This window comes from Physella acuta, unplaced genomic scaffold (genome assembly GCF_028476545.2).
Source record: "Physella acuta isolate Inbredline_101_S28 unplaced genomic scaffold, ASM2847654v3 ptg001651l, whole genome shotgun sequence".
NCBI classification, from domain to species: domain Eukaryota; kingdom Metazoa; phylum Mollusca; class Gastropoda; family Physidae; genus Physella; species Physella acuta.
The window spans coordinates 2,501-28,920 of NW_026733165.1; the positions used below are offsets into that span (position 1 = coordinate 2,501).

Here is a 26,420-nt window from a genome sequence, read left to right on the forward strand (position 1 = left end):
GCTACATCAGATATTTTGAACGTGTTTTTGCGATTGATAAAATGGAGTATCCACAAAACAATTTTTTGCTTCTTTCCGTATGGCCCTCATCAGGGGTGTCGCCATGGTGGGTGCCATCGAATCAACGACACGTTTTTTCCGGAGACCTACGCTACATCTGCGTAGAGCTCTACCAAATTCATCCCCTCCTTTCCTTAGTTAGCGGACGATGGGACGGCTTTGGCATCTGTTTACTTTTCAACGCCAGCTCGTATGTGACCTCCTCTTGCTTGCCATCCATTCATTGCACAAACGATCTCACCTTAGCGAGCAGACTGTAGGTGTCGATTTGGGGTGGGGGTGGGGGTGGGGGGGGGGCGCTTGGGAAAGTTTAAGTGTATACAAACATGTCAGCCAGTTCGAAAATATTCGCCGAAGCTTGTACCGTAACCCCGACAAATCATATCAAGTATTCTAGGCGAGATTTAATCATCTTTTTCTGGCCAATCCATGAACCACTGGTCGACCTTTTAAGTGGATTCTGGTTCTCAAGTTCAATTCTACCTCTCCGTTACTCTTCTATGCTCTCATATTGAACGCTGTATTTGCTTTTTCTCCACACAAACGCACACACATATCGCGATTAATAATTTCCTTCTCTGCCTCACCTCGGGGCTTTGAATAGCTCACGTATCCAGCTAACCCTCACTTCAAACAAAGTTTTCAAATTTTTTTTCCCCCCATCCATCGCCACATTTTTCTTTTGAATCAAACACCGTAAGCAATGAGTGGTTAGGGAAGGTAGATAACTCTAACAACAAGTTTGTTCCCTTGAATTTTCGCCGTTTAATGGACTCCCATGAAAGAAGTACAAACAGTGAGTCAACGCCCCTTCAGGCCAACGAACACCTTGTAGCATCCACCCCGCTACGTAGTGTAGATCACTTCACGACGAACCAGTTCAATTCTTTATTTAAATTGATATTTGCTCGTGGCAATACAAGAACCCTTGATTTAAACGTACGGTTCAAGCTGAAGCTCAATTTTTTTTTTAAAGATATGAGGTTTTACGGGAGATGTTTGTAGTTAATGGTTACGGATATGTTCATAAGTTGGGTGTTCCAAAGACGTGACACCCAGCAGATTGTTTCAACGTGCGGCGGATATGTTTCAACCGTTTTGTTGAAGATGGTGTGTTTTTTTGAAGTCTTTGTGTCGGGTTGGCGTGTCAATGGGTGTCAGACCAACCCCAGGTTGTCATTCTGTGGACTTTGGCTACAAGACAAATAATAATATTGAACTTTCTAATTGTATTGGGTGCTCTAGGCACGATTAAGTTCTGCTGCCTTTGATCCTACGGTATTGGATGGCCATCCTTTATTTCAAAGATCGCAGATTTTTTAAAATATATTATTATGTAGTTACGTTTTTTTGCGTAAAATTCGATTAAGATTTGCGACATTTTAAATTATGTCAGATGCGAATGATCGATATTATGCTCCGTGGCAGGTCCGCCCTCTGTCTTGATGGTCCGTTTGTGCAGATGAAGTAGAGTTTGTTTTTCTAGCCAAGGCGTTCAAAGATTTTCTAATTACACATGGTGGAATCATTATTGAATTGTTTTTCGTGTGTGTGTGTGTGTGTGTGTGGAGGGGGGGGGGGGAGGGGGTCTCTGGCTTGGTTCAGTTGGATTAGAGTTGAGAAAATCTTATTCAGATATCGTCGAAACGCGAGTGAATATTGGCGAATTATTTAAAATGTCCCCAAATCACCATTGGTCGTTCGCAATTTGTTGTTTTTTTTTTAAATGCTCAAATCCCCAGTGTTAGTAAAGTGTGGTTAAGTTGGCGACGTATGAAAGATATCCAAATGATTTAAGTTAACGAAATATGTGCAAACGATTTAGATCAGGGGTCTCCAAACTTTTCAGTCCGAGGGCCGCATTAACTATCAAATTTCAGTTCGGGGGCCAGTTTCTTCCAGGCATGTCTTCGATTTTTCTGGGCACAGTTCCTCAGCCATCACCAACAAACAATTTTTCCTTGGACAAAAAGATCTCCGCGGGCCGGATGAGAGGACTTCGCGGGCCGCATCCGGCCCGCGGGCCGTAGTTTGGAGACCCCTGATTTAGATTAACGAAATAAGAAATATCTGCAAACGATTTAGATTAACGAAATATCTGCAAACGATTTAGATTAACGAAATACGAAATATCTGCAAACGATTTAGATTAACGAAATATTTGCAAATGATTTAGCTTAACGAAATACGAAATATCTGCAAATTATTGAGGTTAACGAAATATCTGAAAATGATTTAGGTTAGGGAATAACGAAAAAGAATCCTTCCGATAAGCGACTTTCGGTTCACGGAAATACCAAAAAAAAAACACCTCCACGGTAACTAAATTTGTTAAGTAGGTTGAAGGATTTTAATTCGTTGAGACACAATAGTAGTAATGTTTGAAAGGTTTTGAGGGTTTTTTTTTCGTTGAGACTAAATAGCAGTAATGTTTGAAAGGTTTTAATCTATCACAGACAACATGACGCAGATGTAAGTTCGGGGAGACACGTAAGGTTTGGATAACACATAAAAACTTATGTACGGTAACATCAGGGCAACTCGTATCATATGACATCACACATGTGCAATGTATATGACACATCGACATTTTAGAACACACAGACACACTTTACACATAAATAAACTAGTTCACAGATGTGTGTGTACATATATATATATATATATATATATATATATATATATATATATATATATATATATATATATATATATATATATATATATATATATATATATATATATATATATATATATATATATATATATATATATATTGCCCCTATATATAGGGATTTTACCAGTTACTTGTTAAAATTTCAATGAACAGTACGTGACACGCATTGATATCTACAAGTTCTATAAATAACTAAAGGCGTCCAACAGTATTTACCCCCCCCCCCCCCACCCCTTCACCTCCCACGTCATACGCTAAGTGAATACAAATTTATTTATTTTTAAAGAAAAAATTTTTAGTTTTATTTTCGCACTAGCAGCATGATCACGTGACGATCCCTGCTGGTTAACTACATCTGAATGGGTATTTTAATCACTTAGAAGCTGCGTGATACTAGAACATATTGGCAGAATTATGTCTTGAATTTCCTTACCCGTTACGCCTGACCAAACTTTCATCTCTGCATGTACACATTTATGTGTATTTATACACACATAAACGCATAAGCCATGAAACATATGTATACAATTTGTGAAATTACTACTTCAGTTTTTAACACATTTTAATTTAAAACAGTTTTTATTTTAATCAATGTTTTTTTAGTTTTTATTTCGCGCTGTTATGTGATACCCCGTGTCATTAGCAGACCATGTCCTTTTATTTGCATTTTTTAAAACCACCGATACATTAGTTAAACAGGCTTTGATAATGTCTCACATGTGCTACAAAGATTATTTTTGTTTAACACGTGTTTAAAATTTTTAAAAATGAAAGTTGAGTCAGTGTGTGGGCGGGGTGGTGGGAGGAGATTTCGTAGACTGCACTACATGACGTCGCGTGTGACAAAAGCGATAACAATAAAACATGAAATGAACAAATGTTTACATACACATTCCAGCCATGTTTTTTATTGTGTATTCATCCGCAGGTGTGCGGCCTTACAAGTGCGCGGACTGCGACAAGGCGTTCACGCAGAGGTGTTCACTGGAGTCCCACTGCAAGAAGATCCACGGACTGGTCGAGGACCTCGCCTTCAACGAGAGGAGGGTCAAGCTCTACGTCTGCGAGGACTGCGGTCACTCGACTGACCACGCGGAGGATCACTACGGCCATGTCCGGCTGGCGCATCCGTCCAGCCACCTCAACGGTCATCACGCTGTCATTTCAGCCAGATAAATTCAAAATTGTCTCTTGTTGGCTTGCCCTGCCTCTCGCGATAAAATCAGGAGTTGTCGTTCTTTTTTCTTACTTCCCTTGCCTTTCCCGATGAAAAACAGGAGTTGTCGTTCGTCTCTTGCTTACTTCCCCTGCCTCTCCCGGTTAAAAAATGGAGATGTAGTCTTATTTTGCTAACTGGAAGACTTCGCCAACAACAATACAGTTTTACAAGACGCTATGGCTGTGTGGTGTTTAATTTTATATCTGTTATTGTTACGATTATGAAAATGTGACAGTTATAGAATGACATCCTTTATTTCAAAGATCGCTGATCAATCTTCCCAAAGTCATATTTAAATTTAGTGACAGTACTTTTTAAAAATTAATAGTTGACTTGGTTTACGCGAATTGTGTTAGAACTATAAAACAGGCATATATATATATATATATATATATATATATATATATATATATATATATATATATATATATATATATATATATATATATATAGGCCTATATATATATATATATATATATATATATATATATATATATATATATATATATATATATATATATATATATATATATATATATATATATATATATATATATATGCTGTACATGTAAGTTATAAAATTTTATAAATATATTTTTATGGAAACATGAATGTCTATTGGAGAAAACTTTTTTAAATATATGCCATCTCACTATGTGTCATCTAACATTTACATGTATCATCTAATATTTCCATGTGTCATCTAACATTTCCATGTGTCATTTAGTTTGTATGTCAGCTAACTTGTACAAATCACCCATTGTATATACTTCAAATTGTCTGTCCTGTGGGCTGGGTGGGGATATGGGATCTATACCATGGGGTTTTATGGGACATGGGATCTATACCATGGGGTTTTATGGGACATGGGATCTATACCATGGGGTTTAAAGGGACATGGGATTTCTATACCATGGGGTTTTATGGGACATGGGATCTATACCATGGGGTTTAAAGGGACATGGGATTTCTATACCATGGGGTTTTATGGGACATGGGATCTATACCATGGGGTTTTATGGGACATGGGATCTATACCATGGGGTTTAAAGGGACATGGGATTTCTATACCATGGGGTTTTATGGGACATGGGATCTATACCATGGGGTTTTATGGGACATGGGATCTATACCATGGGGTTTTATGGGACATGGGATCTATACCATGGGGTTTAAAGGGACATGGGATTTCTATACCATGGGGTTTTATGGGACATGGGATCTATACCATGGGGTTTTATGGGACATGGGATCTATACCATTGGGTTTTATGGGACATGGGATCTATACCATGGGGTTTAAAGGGACATGGGATTTCTATACCATGGGGTTTTATGGGACATGGGATCTATACCATGGGGTTTTATGGGACATGGGATCTATACCATGGGGTTTTATGGGACATGGGATCTATACCATGGGGTTTAAAGGGACATGGGATTTCTATACCATGGGGTTTTATGGGACATGGGATCTATACCATGGGGTTTTATGGGACATGGGATCTATACCATGGGGTTTAAAGGGACATGGGATTTCTATACCATGGGGTTTTATGGGACATGGGATCTATACCATGGGGTTTTATGGGACATGGGATCTATACCATGGAGTTTAAAGGGGCATGGGAACTCTACCATGGGGTTTTAACTGTAATCATCCTAGTCAAACTCTCGCGTCCTGCCCTGGTGACATGTCGTATGCAACACATCTTGAAACTTCTGACCCGGAACTACAAACTACAAACCTACAAAAATATCAATCACACAATCTTAAAAACGCACACTGTGTACAATAGAAACTACACGGTAGATGACACAAACAGCTCCAGATAGACACATTTGACGCAGACAATAGAAACAATATATATAAGCACTCAATCGTTTATACAAATACAATGTAAAAATAAAAATTGTACAGATATCTTTGTATATATACGTAAAATGGTGGCCTAAACATTTTGTATATTTAAATAAAATATTGTGGGTCTATATTACAATTTTGATCAAAGTGGGTATTTGGACATTGTCGTGACTTTGTTACTTAAGGTTTTATTTATTTTTAAATTTATATTTAATTTTTGTTTTATTCTGACTGCAATAAAAAGCATGTAATTCTTGGTAAGCCCCGTGCTATTTTTTTTAAGTGTTTGTAGCTGTGGTCTTGACTTCAAGGCCGCAAGTTGTTATTTTTGTTCTGTTATGTAATGTATATAAATAACTTCTCTTCTTCTTTCCCCATCCCCCCACCCCCCTCCCCCACATACACACACACACACACACACATTTTTGTATTTTGATCTAGTTAAATTGAATCACGAAACTGATATATTCGTGAAGTCTAGAGAGGATACCGTAACCATTGATGCCCCGTAGGTACTACTTTACGACCATTAGACAAAAACGGGACCGTGACGTCATGAAACTCAAAATGTTATGTGTGTGAACTTTATTAAAACATTAGTGAAACAGAAAAATCCACTGCGATTTTTTTTTTTTTTTTTTTTTGCCATTTCTGTTTAAGGTTTGCATGTAACAAGCTTGCAGCAATTCTCAGGGAAGAAATTTTTAAAAAATGGCATATAAATAGAATCGAAACTGAAATGGGTTTTTTTTTTAAATATAGAGCTAGCATCCTGAAATTAATATGCCAGTTACACTTACAGTTACAGACTGGTGTTTCGACCCAATGTACACAACAACTCATACACCGTGATTGCTTGCCGATGAAGACCTAAGACAGAAACGGTTTTTTGTAATAATAAATGCATTGATTTATTAGGTCCCTAGCTATTTTTCTTATATATTTACTTAATTTTAAACCCATATTTAAAAATTAATTTTATTATTGGAAATAAATAGTGAATCCTATGCAAAATTACTAAGCATTAACATTTAGAAAAAGTGTTAATCTACAATCCGAATACCATGCTCGAATACCACTCCCGAATATTTCTTCTAAATGTAAATGAGATCGCATACCGCAAAGTTGCGTTAAAGAGAAGAAAAAAAATGTTCAAACGCAGGGAGTTGAGAACAAACCCTTTGAGATTTCCACTCCAACACAACCTACTTTATCCTCAAATCTGGCAAACAAGTATTGTGTTGCGTCACGGAGGGGGGGGGGACGACGACGACACACACACCATCCCCCCCACGCCATCTTTGTTGTGGGCGTAATCTTGACAAGCAAATCTCGTGTGTGGTTTATTAAATCTCGTGTGTGGTATGTTAATTAGAACGAGGCCATTCTGGGAATTTACCTGCTAACGGTTGTTTTGTTGAGGTTATAGTTTTAAAGGGGAATCATACTTTTGTTTGAGAAATAGTTAATAGTAACCATTATCATTTTTCCCCGTTCGTGCCCAAAATACATGGAACGTATACAGTACGGTTTATCTATTTCAATGACCTCGGCATATAAGGTGCATCGTAGTCAACACTATGCCCAGACGCCTTTGTTTCCCTAACATGATTAACGTTGGCCTACCCATCAGAGTAGGGTGGACTCAGGGACGCCCCACACATTCAAGGCCAGCATCCGAACTCGAGATTTTCGGGTGAGCAGTCAAAGTTCTACCATCCGACCACTACATTTTTTTAATGCAATGTTACTGCTATGTCTTTAAGGTTTATCTCTAAGCATCAGATAATCATCAAACTGTATCATTGAAGGTGACATGATCATCAAACTGTATCATTGAAGGTGAGATAATCATCAAAATGTATCACTAGAGGTGAGATAATCATCAAAATGTATCACTTAACTTCAGAAAATAATCAATCATGATCACCAAACACCCTAGATGAAATCATCAAAATGTATCATCGAACATAAAAAGGTATCACAAAAGATCTCACAAATGCAAGAAAATTATTTTTAAGATGTCGCTAAAGGCCATAAAATAACCATCATTATAATCGAAATGCAACATCAAGATCCTTAAAATCACAATCAGGAGATTTTTTCTTTACTTACGTCTGGTCTAAGTTGTCGTATTAAAAAAAAAAATAGCAAACAGTCCAAAGAAGTTTCAAATGATTTATTCTAAAAGCAAGTAAAAATAGGTGAATATAGCATCCAGACACGACGTCTATCTCAGCATCTACGTAAAGATGCGCGTTATTAACAATTATAACGACGCTTTCTACCTCCGTGTAACATTAGATGGTAAGCTGGTTATTGTGTGTGTCAACCACGCTTTCTCTTACTATGACCGGTGGCGCGAGTATGGTAGAGGGGGTGATTTATAGTTATGGTTTGTTCTTTAGGGTATCGTAAGTTCCACCTCATTAGGATTAAGGCTAGGGTTTTATCATCTGGTGTGGTTGTTGGTTAGGGTATCGTAAGTTCCACCTCATTAGGATTAAGGCTGGGGATGAATGGAATGACTGCACCGATTGCCGAAGATAAGCTGATTTGTGACTCTTTTTGGGGGAGAGGGGGGGTGGGGTTAGACGGTTGACAAGATCGGTTGTACAGGTGTAGAAAGTTGAGACGTGAAGAGGTCCTTAAGATGTCCTTAGAATGTCCTTAAGATGTCCTGAAGAGGTCCTTAAGATGTCATTAGAATGTCCTTAGGACGAAAGAAAAATTGAGAGCTCATTAAAATGATATTTCCAGCAATTTTTTTAAAAATTATAGTATCACTTGTCATTTGCCCGTTTTGAAAAAAAAAAATTCAACATGCTGTTAATTTTTTTAAATATCCTTTAGACCAGAAGGATAGAACGTTGGATGTACATTGATACATCTGAGCTTAGACATTAATAAACATCACTTCGGTAGATTTTGTGCAGATATTTGTCTTTAAGGTTCCCACTTCTTATTATAGCTTGTAATACATGTATAAACTAATAAGTGTTATATATATATATATGTATATATATATATATATATATATATATATATATATATATATATATATATATATATATATATATATATATATATATATATATGTATATATATATATATATATATATATATATATATATATATATATATATATATATATATATATATATATATATATATATATATATATATATATATATATATATGTGTGTGTGTGTATATATATATATATATATATATATATATATATATATATATATATATATATATATATATATATATATATATATATATATATACGTATATATATGTATGTATATATATACGTATATATATATATATATATATAATGTATATTAGCGAAACTTGTTTTCAAATTTTAAAAAAATAAAGGGAGACAACCACTTACTTACATTGTCCACAAAATCCCCACGCTTTAGGTTATAAAGTATTATAAACCAAACACCCCCGGCCGCATAAAAGGCAACCCTTGGCATTGTTCGACCAGCCATTGTTTTGCTCAGGGCCTCAAGTATTATGATGCAGATCCTAGGCTTACTCCCAAGTATCTTCCATAGACGCGTTTCGTTTCTTGCATGCTCAGCCAAAGTAAAAAATCATTTTAGCCAGTCTATGTGAAAAAAAATAATTCAAGAACGGACATTTTTTTTTGTTAGATGAAGAAAAATAATTCAAAAGGGCCCGTAACTCAATGATTTGAGTTATTCTCCCGAATTACGCCCTTCGAGTAAACAGTTAATCCCTTTAATACCATAAGCCTAAAAATTAACCTCCATATCTGGCTTTTCATGTTTTCTTGTAATGCGTGTGGGGTTGTGTAAGGATATGTGGACTGGGATGTGAAATCCTCTGGAATTATTTTTCTAATATGTGTTAAGCATTGTTGATAAAAGGTGAGGTTTGAATGGGAGTCCTGTGTGATAATTTGGCCAGGCGCACCTCAGTGGGTGTACAGTCTGAGTGTGGGTGGTGGTGTCGTTTGATTTCATGTGGATTATAGATCAGAACGTGGGGGTGGGTGGAGTAGGTGTGGTTTGGGGTGTGCGATGTGATGATCTGGTGGGGGCTGGGGTGGGGAGTTTAGATTGTGCTGTTGTGATAGTGATTGTGTGGTTGGAGTTATGTGCTTAGGTGGTTGGGGTAGTGTGGCTGTGGTTGGGTGGTTGGAGTTGTGTGTCTGTGGTTGGGTGTTTGTAGTGTAGTTGTGGTTGGTTGGTTTGAGTAGTGTAGCTGTGGTTGAGTGGTTGGAGTAGTGTGGCTGTGGTTGAGTGGTTGGAGAAGTGTGGCTGTGGCTGCGGTTGGGTGGTTGGAGTAGTGTGGCTTTGGTTGGTTGGTTTGAGTAGTGTAGCTGTGGTTGAGTGGTTTGAGTAGTGTAGCTGTGGTTGAGTGGTTTGAGTAGTGTAGCTGTGGTTGAGTGGTTTGAGTAGTGTAGCTGGGGCTGTGGTTGGGTGGTTGGAGTAGTGTGGCTGTGGGGTTGTGGTAGTGTAGGTGTGGTTGAGTGGTTGTCACAGCGTGGCTCTGGGGTTGGAGTAGTGTAGTAGCTGTGGTTGGAGCAGTGTAGCTGTGGTTGGGTGGTTGGAATAGTGTAGCTGTGGTTGGTAGTTGTCACAGTGTGGTTGTGTTGGTAAGTTACTAATGCTGTGGTGTTGAATCGTACGACAAGTGTTGTAGCAGTTGTAGTAAAGGGGCCAGACATATACCTACCATATATAGATGACACGTATGTTCCACATATTACAATGTGCCATCTTATATAACGACGTGTCAACACATATAACAATGTGCCCCCTCATAACAATATCTCAACACATATAACGGTGTGCCATCTTATATAACGATGTGTCAGCACATATAACAGTTGACACGACATCACACAATATAAACTATTCACTCGAGTAATTAGTGTTATATATTTTGTACAAAACAAGAGTATACTTGAAGTTACAACGAAATAAATGACATGAAATTGACTAAGTCTTAGTTCTACATTAAGGATGTGAAATTAACTTGTCCGACCTCTGAATCTGCATAAATTATGTGAAATCTACCCGTCTGGCTCTTGGGTCTACATACACTTGTAAAATAATCCTGAGACCTGAACCCAAAGGTTAAAGCGCCAAATCAGCTATCACATTCGGGTTTATTTACCTCTGTATGTGAGCGTAATAGAAAGGCAAAAAAAAAAAAAAAACTTGAAAAACCTCATGATTTTTTTAAAGGGAAATCACTTTAGAAGCGGAGAAAGGGGAGATAAGCGACACCGTTTTTTTTCCTCCCATTCAAACTACATGATTGTAATTTCTATCCGGCGACCACACTATCACTCCCGCGTCTAAGCTAGGCTTTTGAGATTTTTAATTAGAAATTTGATATTTGGAAGAATGGAGGGGGCCTCAATAATTTCAGCTTGTGGCTTTGGGTGGGTGGGGAGGGGGGGGAGGGCGTCTATAGGAAGATCAGGCCAACAAAATAACTATCTCGATGTGAAGTTTCTCGCCATTGTGTTAATAATTTGTTTGGGGTTTCAAAGGCGGCGCTGATAAAAAAGATAGCCAGTGAAAGGCGCGGAAAAAAATTGTTGAAGCTGTTTAATACGCTCTAACGCAGTATTAAAAGGTAAGGTTTACGTAGTTTAAACAATACGCAGGGGCGGCTAAATAATAATGCAGTATAAAAAATAAAGTAGCACTCGAGAAATGCTTGTAATATGGCAGATGAAGTAGAGTTTACTGCATGGTTCAGTGGTCACGCCATTGTCACGATGTCATTGTTCGTTAGTTTTGACAATTTATGTCAGGTACTTATTAAAGCTGAGTACAACCAAAACACAACGCCTAGCTCGCGTAGCTAGGGGATGGTGGGTGGGGCGGCCGCCCCGGGCGCCCATCACGGGGGCGCTAAACAGGGTAGAAAAAAAATTGAAAAGCTCATTTTGGCAGCATTACAGTCTAAGTTTTAATAACAACGGACTGCATATGGCTTTACTGACTTTTTAGTCAACCTGATTAACTATTTATAAATGGGGTTGGGGATTAAAAAACCTGATAGTTCGCCCCGGGCGCCGGAAACGACTCTGTTAGCTCGGCCAACATTGTATTTCACTGACGAAGACCTTTGGGCGAAACTGCTTTAACTTCTGTTTTATTTATTGCATTCTTCGCCTTTTTCAACACACAGTGGAGCATAGGCTCTTTACATCCTTTTATATTTACTGCTCAACAACCACATAACCAAAGGCCCTGTGTTCCGACACTGGAAATCTTTGAAAAAAAAATAATTAACTAACTTCTGACCAACTACCCACTCCCTCCCCTTTTCAATTCACCTAACCGCTATTTATATTGTAGGAAAAAAAAACATAAGTTTGTGGTAGGTTCAGAGCTATGAATAGCGTTCCCATCCGTTAGGATCCTCACAATCTAAACCCAGCGAGAAATACAATTAGTTTCGGATCCTCTCGGCTCGAACACGGATAATTCGGAGATTTTTAATTTGTAATGATTTTTTTTTATCTCCGCTGCAAGAGAAGGGGCTTAGTCAGGCGGGCAGAGGGCGCTGTCTGATCGCTTAATGCCCGGGTACAAAAGTCGGGCCGGGCCGCCAGTCGCCATTTCTAGCTCGGCCCAGACCCTGTCATTGATAACGAGACGACCCGCTTGAAAGTAGAGTGGCGAAGGAGGGGAGGGCTGAAAATTAACGGAGATGCTTCAGACATACTAGTAATTAAGAAGTTGCTGTTGTGTTGTAATACATAGCATTCAAAGTTTTTAAAAATATGATTCTGCCCTAAGAAAGGAGAGAAGAACACCCTGTCATTAATACGTCACCGGCATTATACAAGGCAACGCTGGCTGATTGTGTTTGAGCCGATTCTGGTTTTGAGAAAAATAAAAAGCTTCTCGGTTTATCAACGAAAAAATTCACCTTTTCATTTCTAACCTTTTTTTTAGCTTTTAAAAAAAAAACGTCTTTGTGTATTCAAAGAAAGTCGCTTCGGGCATCAAATATTTTGTAGAATCTGAAGAATTACCTACTTGAAATTTAGGACGATATAATGCGACTCAAAATCTCAAGTTTTTTTTTTAATTAATCAACGGTACACCGCGTGATATTCATCGTTATGAAGCGATGAGTCAACGGTGTGTAAGATAGAGTTACCTGTGAAATACAAGAGAGCGAAATACACTTAGCTCAAATAATAGTACATTTCCAGTTGTTCTTTTTTAAATGTTTGTGTCAGGATTAGTGCCAGGCTTAGGGTTAAGTCGAGATCACGGTGAAGGTCAGGATTACAAACTGGGTTAGTGTTGTGAAAATGCTGGCGACTCAAGCTACAAATCTAGTAAAAACTGCTTTACACCTCCCCCTCCGCATGTCTTTAACTGTAATTTCTACTTGTTTCATAATCAGGATATTCTTATCTCCTTTTCAATTAAGTATCATAATCTGAGTATAACTTCTCAAGAGTATCAACACAACTTTATAAAACTAAATTCAAATTTCTGAAGGCGCACTAATTTGAGTTTAATCATATTTTAATCATGGAACTTTTTTTTTATAATTACGCGTTATGAAATCCAAAATATTTCATTTATCTTTTTTCCCCATTAATCCAAGAATAACTGGCTTTTGACTAGTTTATCTAGACGCTAATCTTTAGAATGGGGGATGGGGTATGGATGGACAATGTAAAGATCCTATCAAACCACGTGGGATGTCACGGTCCCCCGCGGCGTGCCAGTGTAGCCCTCCCTTTGTGTCGGCACCGCGGGACGAGTCTCATGTTCCCGACAGTGACGATCCCGATATAGACCCTGAATTGACAAAAGTGCATTCGGTTTTATTTATTTGTTGTCGTCTGCCCGTTATCTCATAGATGACCGTGACGGCCCGGCATCGACAGGGTTTGAAAAGTGGCAGCACGGCCTTTCCGGTTGACGGGCCGTGGTCGTGGAAGATTTCCCTGTAGTCATCGGTCTTGTATGATGTGCGTGAACACAACAGCGCTACTTGTGTTAGTCCAACCACATTGAGGCTGTGTTTATCTGTCAAGGTTTGGTGCAGATGTGCGTCTGGTGGTACCCGGGGAGGGGGGGGGTATAACAAGAGTAACCTTGATAATTGACCAGGTGTAGAAAGGTTTTTATGCTAGTAGCAAACGGTAGTGACTACGGGCTAGATTTTTTTTTTTAAAGAGCCATTGTGTTGACATCACACGTGTCTGTTACGCTATGAGAGCAAGGTGGGTGTGGGTAGGGGTGAGATAAATGATAAATCAAAATAGCAGCTGCAAATATGGAGCTACCAGAGGCGTAGCGAACTTCCCGGCGCATGGGAACAAACTTCAAATTGGACGTGTTCCCCCCCCCCCCCCCCATATATTTTTATATTTATAATGCAAAACTGCACCTAAAATGAGCTTTTAATTTTTTTTTCAAACCCATTTTGGCGACCCCTAAGGTCGTCGCCCGGGGACATATGTACACCCCCTCGCTACGCCTATGGGAGCTACAGCTACAATTGTAGAAAGCACTGATGTACTGATATTTATTTATATATAGTATTATATACGGTATGCCTATTTCATATACTAAACTAGAAAATATTTTTAAATCCTTTAAAATCAGTGAAGACGAATAGAGTTTGTGATAGGTGACAATGACCTATGGTCAAAAGATTTCCTTGATGAGGGAAGGGAGCTAACAATATCTGTTTTGTAGATAGAAGGTATTGAGTACAATTTCTTCAAATTCAGTAAACGATGTTAGGTTAAATATTGTAGGTCTGTTTTGTCTGACAAGATTAATTGGATGAAACTTTTCTGTATACAATATTTTCGTTATCACTTGTGTGGAATTCCTAATTACTTTCGAGCGGCATAACATTAACAGGGGCATACTCTTTGAGTTTGTGGGTCCGGACCGTAAAATCTAAGGGACACAACCTGATAAAAAGTAGATTCTTTATAAATATCTAATAGCTTCCCCTTTTTTAAAATTTTAAACAGCATGGACAACTCTTCCAATAAAATTTTTGACTACCTGCATTAGCAATGTAAACAGAAAGTGTTATTTCAACGCCAAGGGTAGACAAAGGTACAGAATATAGTCCAAGTAAAGACAGAACAGACAGACCCGACGTGTTCCGAACCTACCATTCCACACGGCACCAAATCGCCTCGCCTTCCACTTCCATGCATCAAGTCAGACGTGTAACCACTTCTGCCAATCAGCTCTACAAAAATAAAGCTTTCATGGCAGAGCACAATCACAACCTATGCACGAAAGACGCGGGCTGGCGTGACCTTTGAACCGCGAAATGGAACTGACCGTTAGCCTCAAACACAACAAGGACCATTATTCGACAAAAAGGCGACACAAGTATAGGTACGACGATACAGACAAATAGTAGCTTCCACCCCTCACCATGACTACCTGCATTGAGATCATACCAAAACAGCATATATTTATAACTTTATTAAAGCACAGATATTTTAAGAACAAAATTACTACTTAAATTAATTACTGGATGGTAGTCATTAACCCTCCCCGTACTATCTTTATTTTATAAAAATTATATTTTAAGAAATGAACAAGCACAAAGAATTTTGCATTATTTTATTACATTTGTTTAGCCATTTAGAACACACAAGTAAACTTTTTAGAAACATTATAATGAAGGGGAAATAATTCAGTTCAAATTTTAAACCATTTATTTCAACACAAGCACCTAAAAATTTCATTTCTTGATATCAGTTTCAGATTATTTTTTCTTAATTTATCATTACCACATAAATGCTACAAATATTCTAAATTACAAACTACTATTACAGTTAACTACATAACATAAACTTACTGATCTCAATAATTTTTTTATCAACTGATAAACCTCTTTTTTATTCTGGTGTTGTTTTTTTCATCTTACCTTACTTCTAAATTGTGTGATGGGTACTCATAAAAAGAATTCTACCATAAAAAAAATCCAGTATTTTTAAAAAGTAAAATTAAGTCACATGACAGGTGTAGAGTCCACCTGTTTCATTGACTTCAGCATAATTTTATCAAGGGCTAGTGTGGTCAGCAGCACGACGGCTAGCTGCCTTTACTTTCCGCAACGTGAGTCTGATATTCATCAGAGCTGAGTGCTCCAACAGACTCGAGCCCATTATCTGAACTCCTATGGGGTTAGCAGTCAACCATCCAACCACCTCATCCCATAATCTAGCACATGAATTATAACATAGATCATTGTCACCATTACACCACCAATGTGATTTGCAAAAAACCATAACACCCATAAAACTGAGTGAAAGTGTGTGCAATAAATGTTTTAAATGCAATTAAAAGGTTAAGCAATTATTATGTCAAAACAAATAAAATAGAAATGAAAACATTTTTATCACAATTAATCGAAGGCCACCTTTTGGTTTTCAATTGTAACATCTTCTAAATTAACAGGGCAGATGAAGCTAGTTTAAACAAATGTATGGAATACAATTTTACATCATTGTGATGCACCATTGCTAACAATTTATTTGAAAATGTCTTGCTGCCAAGTTGCCTACTCACAAAGTTATCCAACATTTTAAAACAACTTACAGTTAATTGACAAAAGAAACCATTTTAAAATTGTAACATACATATAGGCTTATCATTAGATTACTTATACACAGTAAAATTTATTAATGACATAATAATTTATTTTGTAATGCAAATAATCTCTGTTTTAGAGAAAAAAAACACAATTTTAATTTTCTTTCAAGATTTCTTTTCAAATATCTCACATTTATAATGAATATTTTTTATGTTACAATGTAAATATTATTTAACTTAAATAATATGAATTACTTCAGTATCTATCACTAAATGCATATATATTTTGAAATGTATGTTCTTTTGAACTGATTTTAGTAAAATATAAGTTTATAGTTATTAGTATACAATTTATCATTAAAACTTAAAAAGACTAGAAATATAAAGAATTTGTTGTGCATAATACAATTTACAAATTAATATCAGAAAAGATTAAGCTAAGAACTTCTACTGCCCATGAAATTTTTATATTTCCAGCAACCTAACATTTTAATACAATCAATCCCCATCCATATTTTGCTTTGAATCAAGTCCAAAAAAGATGTTAAATATATGAGCACAGTTGTGCTGCTCCAAGTATTTACTAAATTGGCCTAGATCCATGTGGTATTCACGGCCCTTACCTCCCCTGGCATCTAGTACCAGCTCAAAGAAGGGGTCAAACTTGTAAACTTTTGAGATGTCTTCAGGTTTTTCAGGCATTGGAATTTCCTGGGGAATTCAGGTAACTCAAATAATATTTTTACTGGAATTTCCTAGGGAATTCAAATATTTCAAATAACAATGATAATGTAATTATTTACACACAATCAAATGTCCACAAATAAAATGAGGTCATATGTTAAAGGTCCCATGTTAGCAATATTTTTTTGCTGATAAAATGTGCTAAGGATGTGGGTGTAGGATTACACTTTAAGTGTTTAAACATATTTAACATGTATCAGCCAGTTAAATCTAAATTAACAGTAGAAAATATCTAATAATTTTACAACAAACAGTTAAAAGATATTAAATGGGTCATTTCTTTTTTTTTTTTAAATTTTTTTAGGTCTTTAAAAAAAAACGTTCTTCTAATAATTTTCATAACTTAATAAAATGAAATACATACATATACATGTAAACAATAAACTGACAATGAACTCAGGAACCAACCTCCTGCTCTGTGATGCCTATTTTTTTCCATGACATGCGTCTGACTCTGTGCCAGAATTCTTCCACATCACAACTGAAGCCCTCAGCACAAATAATCCCTGGCTTTCCTGGCATACTGAACCCATGCAACTTCAGCTCCTTGCCCCAGTCTTGTATTTCCTGGCGCTTCGCCTTGCTGTAAATGTGATGGCTGTAAATCCACATCCTTGACATTGTATCTCTGTAAGGACATTTAAGTCAACAGAACATGTTAAAGAACTTAAAACTTAGCCAATATCTATGACTGAAATAGTATTAATTTAATTGGTCTAAGGTAAGTAGTTTTATTTATCAATTTAACACAATTTCATGTATTAATATTTAATTTAAATACAAGTTGTAACAGCCATGAAAAAATGCATTAAGATAGATGCTTTATTTAGATGAAAGCACCAAATCAGAGAGAGAAGGAGATAGAGGGGTTGCAGTTGGAGTCAAATGTCATTTAAATCATTGAGATTAAGGGAAAAGTTCGTTTTTAACCCTGCTGTTGGATTTTAATGTCATCTAGAAGACCCCTAAAGAAAAATGTCATTAATACCCTGCAACTGAAGCTAAACATCTGTCATTTATACAACCTTAATGTGATTAGAGTCAAATGTCACTCACACCCGACAACTCTCAACCATTCTATCATGTTGTATATAAAATTAGCTACAAATATGACAATCTACAGTCACATTTAAAAACATTTCAACCAACCTTCCAGGCCCAGCAACTTTTTTATCATTTTTGCCATCTGAAGTGGAGAAGTCACTCAAGTGCTGTAACTCTGTGTATAGCCTTTCTCTTAACCACTCCACAAGAATTCCAATACCTATCTCCCCTTCTTGTAAATTTTCAAGTTCTGAAAAACAAATTGTGTTAAAAAAATATTTTTAAAGCCTAATGAAATGTAGGTATATTTGTTTTTAACTTATTAATTCAATATTGAGACATATTTTGATGAAATATAAAATTTTATCTGTTTATGTCAGATGTGAAAGTGTCAAGCACTGTCATTGTCACAGAAAATAGCGTCACATTAGTCAATGTCATATGTTTCCAATTCACCCAGATTTAGCGCTGAAACTCAGAGCTCACCTTTGTTTAAGTCTTCTCTTAACTTTTTGTGTCTTTCCCTGCATATATCTGGTGCCCTAACAAATATCTGGGGCTTCACAAATGGGTACTCATGTGGGAGATCACAAACCAGCTCGACTTGCAGGCTCTGTGAAATTTCATTATAGCAGCATATTGCAAGAAATTGCTTATTTTTTTAGGGACAGCATAGTCAAGCAGTAGGACATACAACTGCGCACCCAAAAATCTCAAACTCAGCTCATGACTAAAGCCGGTGGTAAACTCAGCTCTGATGGGTACCTGGCATGAATCAGGGAAAGTAAATATAATGACTACACCATCCTTCATATGCTAAGGTCAGAGAAACAGATGTACTTTACTTTCCTGCCACACAAACACTTGGTCTAAAACGGTACTTTACTTTTTTTACTATAACTTATTTATTTCTAGATGTAGTGAAATGTTTGCAAGACATGTTCCAATGATGACTATTATTACTATCTTGTTGAAATTAGCTGCTAAATTGGATGATAAAGGCCTACTTGATTGGGATGTAAAATTTAATTAAAAATTTAATACTGTCTGGGAGGGCATTCCCTGTAGCAATACAAGTAGACACAGACCAACACTAGTTGTTGAGGTTAGGGTGCACTAAGTCAGTTTAATATCATCTATATCATCCCTGTTCTCAGTCACAAACACGCTTCCTCCTCGTTCTAACAGCAACCTCTGACTGCCATGCCCTTATTTCCGTCCACAACACACCTGCTGTCACTAGACCATTCGCTTCCCTTGCTACCCTCGATTACTATGTACAACACACATGTCAACAAACCCAAACACAACACTGCCATGCAACACAACAGTAAGTTGTACTGACTCACACATACAGCACTCCATCCCATATATCATCATCTTTTCCTGTTTGTACCCAAGACACACGGGGCAGAGGAGGTAGAGTTCATCTGTTTCAATGACCTCGGCATACAAGAGGATCATGTGGCCAGCTTAAGCAAAGCCACCATTGTTTACCTAATCAGGTACACATCTGAGTTGGGTGGACTAGGGACAATCTGCTGATCTGAACCCGGATTCCAACTCAAGACTGTGGGGTTAGCAGTATAGCTCTCTACCGCTAGGCCAGATCGCACATATACACCTCTCTTACATTTCACATCAACACACTGACAATATAGTTTTCAACTAGCAAAAACAAAATAGAAAGACTATACTAGATTGTTATAACTATTTAAACAAAATATTTTTACCGCCCGGGCAAGTGATGAGGATGTTTACCTTGTTCTCATTCTGCACTGAGATTTTCACCATAAACCCCAGCCTGTTCTCCAAGTCTTCCAACTCCAGATCACCAGAAACAACAGCTTTAACAACCTCAAGTGTAGTCGGGTCATCCAACACAAACTCCCCTGGACTTGGGTACATGGATGTCAACATTTCCACCTACATGCCAATTTTTTTATAAATGTTCAAAACAATACAGCAGTCGGCATAATAAATGATTAATTTATACTTTAGCTGCCTAGGTTCCTTTATAACACCCATAACGGCAATTAGACAAATAAATAGAAATTTAAAAACAGACTGGAATCAGAAATGTAAAAATTTTACCCATCTGGCTAAATTCATTAACAATGTATGAAATAAATACTATATATGAAACGTATATATCATACAAAAGCTTCAATAATAATTTTAGTTTAATTTCTACAAAAGTTGACATATGAGCTATCTCTTTTTTGATTTACAAGTAGTAAAGAGTTCTCAAATTTTAAGATTAATTGAACCTTGACAGGTGTAGGGGAGGTAACACCAGATATACTCAAAAAGTTAGTAAAAGATGGGGGAAATCTTACCTCAGCCAACTGAAGTTCTAAACCTTCCAAACATTTTGAGCTTGTCATTGTTACCCTTTATCATCTGTTGCTTGTTGTATTCCTCAACATTTTGCAGGAGAAAGGATTCCCTAAGAAATGTAAAAAATCAGTTACAAACAAATGAAGTTCAAGTGCAGTATTGTGGCTGATTAGGGGTTGCTGATGTAAGTTCTGTTTGCAAGTCCAACAACACATCACTAGTGTACTGAGTTCTCTGAGACATCTGTTAAACTATGTGACACATCAGAGGTTTGAGTTCAACACTGATAAGATAAGCCTGTAAAGCTACAGAGTAATCCTATCATAGTCTTATCAGTTTATACTGGCATAAGTGGGACTAATGCAGGTTCTAATTCTCAGATTAGGCTGATCATCAAAAGTTCTATTGTTCACAAATTTTCAACTTAACTTTAAAAGATATTTCTTCTTTTTTAAGTTTGAAATGGAGAATACTGTAGTTTCAAACAAATGTTTTATCATGGAAGTATTTTTATAAGCTATTTTACACTCTTATTTAATAAACTTGTAATAAAAATATAACTTTAAAGAATCATTAAAATAATATCATGTAAATGCAGCAATATAACACCTAGTAATGGTTCATAATTTATATTTTAAAAAAGAAAGTGGATTTTTTTACTGAAGCAAATAATTTTTTTTTCTTAAAAAAGTAACAGTAATTATACAATTTTATTTAAAAGAGGGGGTGAAGAATATTAAAGTGTGAGTAAGTAGATAAAGTATTTTTTAAAAATATTTAATTTCACATAATAGCAAATTCAAACGTGCATCATATGAGATATCATTTTATTCTCTTTTAGCATATCCATTTTGCAACCAAATTTGCTTACATAATTTGAAAATTGAAACCTTATATTTTCTTCAATAGCTGAACAAAATGTTATAGCTGCAATGTAGAACAGAAATGAACCATAGATCAAATTGTGTTGCAATGTAAAAATGCTAGAAGAGAAGAAAATAATATTGCAGAATAATATACTTTATAGAGTTGGTATTGGTTTTAATGTAAGAGATTGCCCACATTTTTTTAGAACAGAAAAATGTTACAAAATGATGCATTGAAATTAATAGTCAATGCAAATCTACCCATATCAGTAGCATATAAATTTAACACAAAGCTAAATAAATTATAAAAATGCTAACAAACATTTGTAAGAAAACATTTCAGATCTACCAGATGCAAATTTGAAAGCAAAAGAAAAACTACTTTTTATCTTTTGATAAACTTTACTTTGATAGGAAAAATGTACGGGCCTATATACAATAGCAGAGAGATTTTCATTTTAAAGTATTTGCAAAGCTGTAAAATTCTTGTTGATGTATAAATAAAAAATTGAAAGATAAGTTTTTTATTTGACTGTGTACTGTAAGTTTCATTTCAACAATCCATTGTTTATACTTTAATTAGTAATGTTTTTAGAAGTGGGTACTAAAATTATAAAATGCTTAGGACATCCAAGGGAATTAATCTGACTATAGACATTTATGGCAAACAAAGGAAGATAAAAGCAACTAAGAGATGATAGCTTAATTTAATGTTGATCAATAATACATAAAACGACAGCCACTAGATTGATAACCTAACGCAAGAATGAATAAGGCTATTATTTAACTAATGTAACCTAGAATCTAGATTCTATACATTAGAATTAAAATAATAATTGATCACATTGGAATTACCAATTTTGTTATATAGACCCTACATGGGCCAACAGTATACATTATAAAACTGAGCTAAAAACAATACTAATCATTACAAAGGTCCAAAGGCCTCAAAGGCCTGAGCAACCTCAGCCAGGACTGGGTATCTTGGCCAAATTCTAAATGGATAGTCATAACAGTAATTTAAATTTGATATGGATACACCGATATAGTCACTCCATAACTAAGCAAATAATATAACCAATTTGAAATATTTAAGATGAGAATTAGAATGAAATACACTTAATACTATATTACAGCATAGATCTAGATTGGATTTGAACATTGAATCATAAAGACTGACTTTAGCAAACTAAAGACTTTAATAAGCATAGAATGAATAGACCATATTACTATTTGTTAGTATGCCCACATAAATGTTAAATATTAGAAATATTAAATAGGCTAGGCCTATTAAATAACTGTTTCAGATATTGGCATTGGGCATTGATACTTTGATAAACCCTCTAGCAACTCTAGCTAGATTTCTAGATCTGTTCTAGCTAGATAGATATTTTGAATAATTTTCAAACACAAGCCTTACTAATAATATAGATTATGATATCTTAATTACTTTTCATATTTTAACTTTTTATGACTTAGATCTAATCTAGATCTAAATTGGGGGTGGGGGTGGATTGGGGGGGATCGACCAATTTTTTTGGAAGTTAGGCTAGTTGTGTCTAGTCTAGTCACTCTAACTTTGTAACTGATTTTAACTAAAATGATAAAATCATTTTGGTTTATTAACCTATGGTTACGTATTTATGTGGGTTTGAAAAGCTCTTAGTGTGATACATTGAGTACTCATTAGGTCTCATTACTTTTAAGTACAAGTAAAATTTCAGTACAAATGTGCAACATGATGATGCAAGCATTCATGGGATTACTACGCAGACATTTCCCGATATTTCTAGGCTAGGCCAATGCATATTTTTAGCCCCCACGTAAATCCGGTTATACTTTTTAAGATGATTAGTATAATATTTCGCATTTGTATTTTTAGAACAATGTAATAACGAATTCTAGAAAAAGCTTATCCATTATGCTTTGCTTTAAATATTTCTATCACGATATCAGTTATAATATTTAAACTTGGCTATGTTTTAAGTATGTTATTATAATATCATATTTATGCTAGACTGAGCTGCTACCAGTCGTCTATAAATGATGTTACGTTTCTTTTTAAAATAGGCTTTAACCACCAGTACTCCCCCCAATACACATACCCATCACGTCCATGTATCGAGAAAAAGCCCTACAACACTACCACAAAATACAATTTTAGAGGTTTTGGCAAAAACAGGAATTACAACTTATTTTGAAGCCTTTTTCCTTGTTGAATTTTTTTTTAATTATTTTTTTTTTAAATTGCAATTTTGAAATTTAAAAAATTTGAACTTTTCTTAGTGAAGTAGAAAGGATTTTGTCATAGGGGTGTTTGTAATTATTCCACAAATGCTTATATAATATATATATATATATATATATATATATATATATATATATATATATATATATATATATATGGGCATATAACACGTGAGATTTCATTTTGAATATCCGTGGCGAGAAGGGGAGTTAAACCCCAAACACACCCCTCCCTACGCCTTTGCTATATCTGGACCCAAGTCAATGTGTCTTTTACAAACGAATGGCTGTTAAATTTTAAAAACAAGTGCATCTGTAGCAGAAAGATGATGTCTTTTTAAGGCGGGGCGGGGGGGGGGGGCGGTAATTGTTTTATCAAGAGCAGAGGCGTAGCGAGGGGGAGACGGGGGTGCGGACCGCACCGGGTGGCACCATTTAGGGGGGTGACACCAAGACAAAAATAGCAAAATATATAGAGAAAAACTTGAGGGGGGGTGCAAATCAAAAGTTTAAGAGGGGGGGTGCAAATCGGAAGTTTGAGGGGGGTGGGGTGCAAATCGCTACGACTCTGGGGGGGGGGTGACACCATTAAGTGCCGCACCGGGTGACACCCGACCTCGCTACGCCACTGATCAAGAGGACCCTACGGATCTTAAAAAACCGTGGCGTCATTTATAGACGACTCAGTTGGACATATAGTGTGGATTGAATTAAGTCATACATACATCAATTATAGATAAATTTTACTCAAAAAATAAACCGGGAGCGATCTCCCCTAAACTTTCTTGAGTATTCTTTTATAAAAAAAACAGGGAATAGGAACTCGGGATAAAGACATGAATTTTAATCCATTTTAAATACTTAAACTTTTTAAAATAGAATAAAATCTCGTAGAAAAAAGAATTGCACACCTGTGAACGCCAAATAAAACGTGCATAATAGTGCGGAATATTATTAGTACTTTATAAATTTACATTCGTTTTTTGAGAAATCGGAAATAGCGTAAATTAGTACTTTCAATCAACGGAAGTTACTCAAAATTTGACAGAAGGTGGAGAATTAGATCTTTTACTTACATGTGAAATTTCATTTATCTATCTGAAATAGTACGCAAGTTATAGGCTTTTTTAAAAATTCAAAGTAGAAAAGTACCACTTCCGGTTATAGGAAATCGCTCAAAAGATTATCAGGATCTACGATTTTAATAGAATACTTATATATGAAATTTCATAAACCTAGCTGTAACGGTACTCAAGTTATCGTGTTTACACAAAGACACACACACACACACACAGACATACGGACAGAATTGCAAAGTCCAGTTTTTACGACTCGATAACGCATAAAACGCCAAAATGTTTATATATTTGTATTTATAATTTTTGCCTGATTAAAATAAGTCCTCTATACTCCGGATGTGATGAAGGACTGAGGAGTAAAACGGTGAAAACTGTCAAAATTTCATGTTATTTTTGTGCACGATTACAATACTTTCTCTACACTTCGTATATACGAGAAAGTAAAAAAGAGCTGGAGGGGAGGGGGGGGTCGGTCCGCACAGGGTGACACCCGGTGACAAAAAATCGTAAAATGTACCATGTTTTATCAGTTTAAAATAATTAAAATAGTAGAGGGACATGGGCGACACCTAATCAAAAATGCTAAATTGTTATAAAAGGGTGGGGTAACAGTTACCGCACCGGGTCCTACCTAGTGACGCCACTGTTTAGGACTATTGCGTCGTCTTGATCTGCGTCAGTGTAATCCAGGACATAAGCTGGGTGGACGGACGCCATCTTGATATCCGACCGGATAAGATATATTCTATGGACTATGATAGGGGCTGCACCAGCATGATGCATCAGAGCCTCTAATGCAGTGGTTCTTTACCCGTGTTCGATCGAACCCCATGGGTTCAGCGAGTCCGTCTCAGGGGTTCGACAAAGGTTAAAACGCACTTGACTTGTTTTAGTCCTCTTTGCTCCTTATGGAATATAGGACCTCAACCATTTCCTTCCATTTCATCCGATCCCCGGCTATTAATTTTGCCGTCTCCCATGACATCCCTGTTGGCTTCAGTTCTTCAAGAAGACCCCCGCCTCCAGGTCTGTCTTGGGCGTCCTCTCTTCTACTTTCCCTGGGGGTTCCACTCAAGCGACCGGCTTGTCGCATTTTGGTGAGCCTTTTGTAGCGTGTGTCCCCCCGTCCCACCCAGCGCCACTTCCTCCTTCTTATTTGCACACCCATAGGCTCCTGCCTTGCTTTTGTTAAAACGCACACCCGACTCATATGATTCACGATCCGATTGTGTCAGTGCGGAGGATAAAACAGTTAAGAATGGTTCGGTGAAACTGGTGGGGGTTCGGTACTTCTAAAAAGATAAGAACCACTGTTTTCGTGATAATGGTCACGTTAAATCGCACCGTCAAACAGGAGTGGATTAGGCCGCTGCGACACCGTGGAAAATCCCGGAGGGCGCTAGGAAAATGTCCCGGTGTGTCGTTGTAATGGGCTTATTTTATTAATGTTACGATTATTTATTTTTTTAAATGTGTTTAATTATTTGTAAAGTGAACCTTGGCTTTAGGCATCGGTCCTTAAGTTTGAGTGATACAAAAATGTAAGTCGGGAGGGGCCGCTTTTATTTATTTCCCAGGCCGCTCGGACACCGCCAGTCCACCCCTCCCGTCAAAGGCCCCTACAAAGTTTTCTCCCGTTAATTAGCTCTCCATCCCCATCCTATGTCAATAATG

General features: G+C 36.5%; 2 protein-coding genes across 4 annotated transcripts in view; one reads left to right on the plus strand and one right to left on the minus strand.

Annotated features, from left to right (window-relative positions):
• LOC131929572 (putative transcription factor Ovo-like 1) overlaps positions 1–4,031 on the plus strand; it is a 5,419-nt gene extending 1,388 nt beyond the window's left edge. The window contains exon 2 of the mRNA XM_059285840.1: positions 3,666–4,031. Within this exon, the coding sequence (XP_059141823.1) occupies positions 3,666–3,913 (248 nt within the window). The 3' untranslated portion in view covers positions 3,914–4,031. The remainder of the gene's footprint in view (positions 1–3,665) is intronic.
• A 12,788-nt stretch (positions 4,032–16,819) lies between these two features.
• On the minus strand, positions 16,820–23,229 carry LOC131929574 (RWD domain-containing protein 2A-like). Of its 3 annotated transcripts, none has more exons than XM_059285848.1 (7): positions 23,148–23,229; positions 20,554–20,663; positions 19,976–20,140; positions 18,701–18,827; positions 18,320–18,464; positions 17,579–17,798; positions 16,820–17,137 (listed from the first exon to the last, which is right to left on the minus strand). In XM_059285848.1, the coding sequence occupies exons 2-7, from the start codon at positions 20,599–20,601 to the stop codon at positions 16,925–16,927; spliced, it is 918 nt and encodes a 305-aa protein (XP_059141831.1). In that variant the 5' UTR covers positions 20,602–20,663; positions 23,148–23,229; the 3' UTR covers positions 16,820–16,924. The 3 variants fall into 3 exon arrangements, with proteins under 3 accessions (XP_059141831.1, XP_059141830.1, XP_059141832.1); XM_059285847.1 differs by having other exon boundaries at positions 23,121–23,229; XM_059285849.1 differs by having other exon boundaries at positions 23,048–23,229.
• Positions 23,230–26,420: the final 3,191 nt, after the last annotated feature.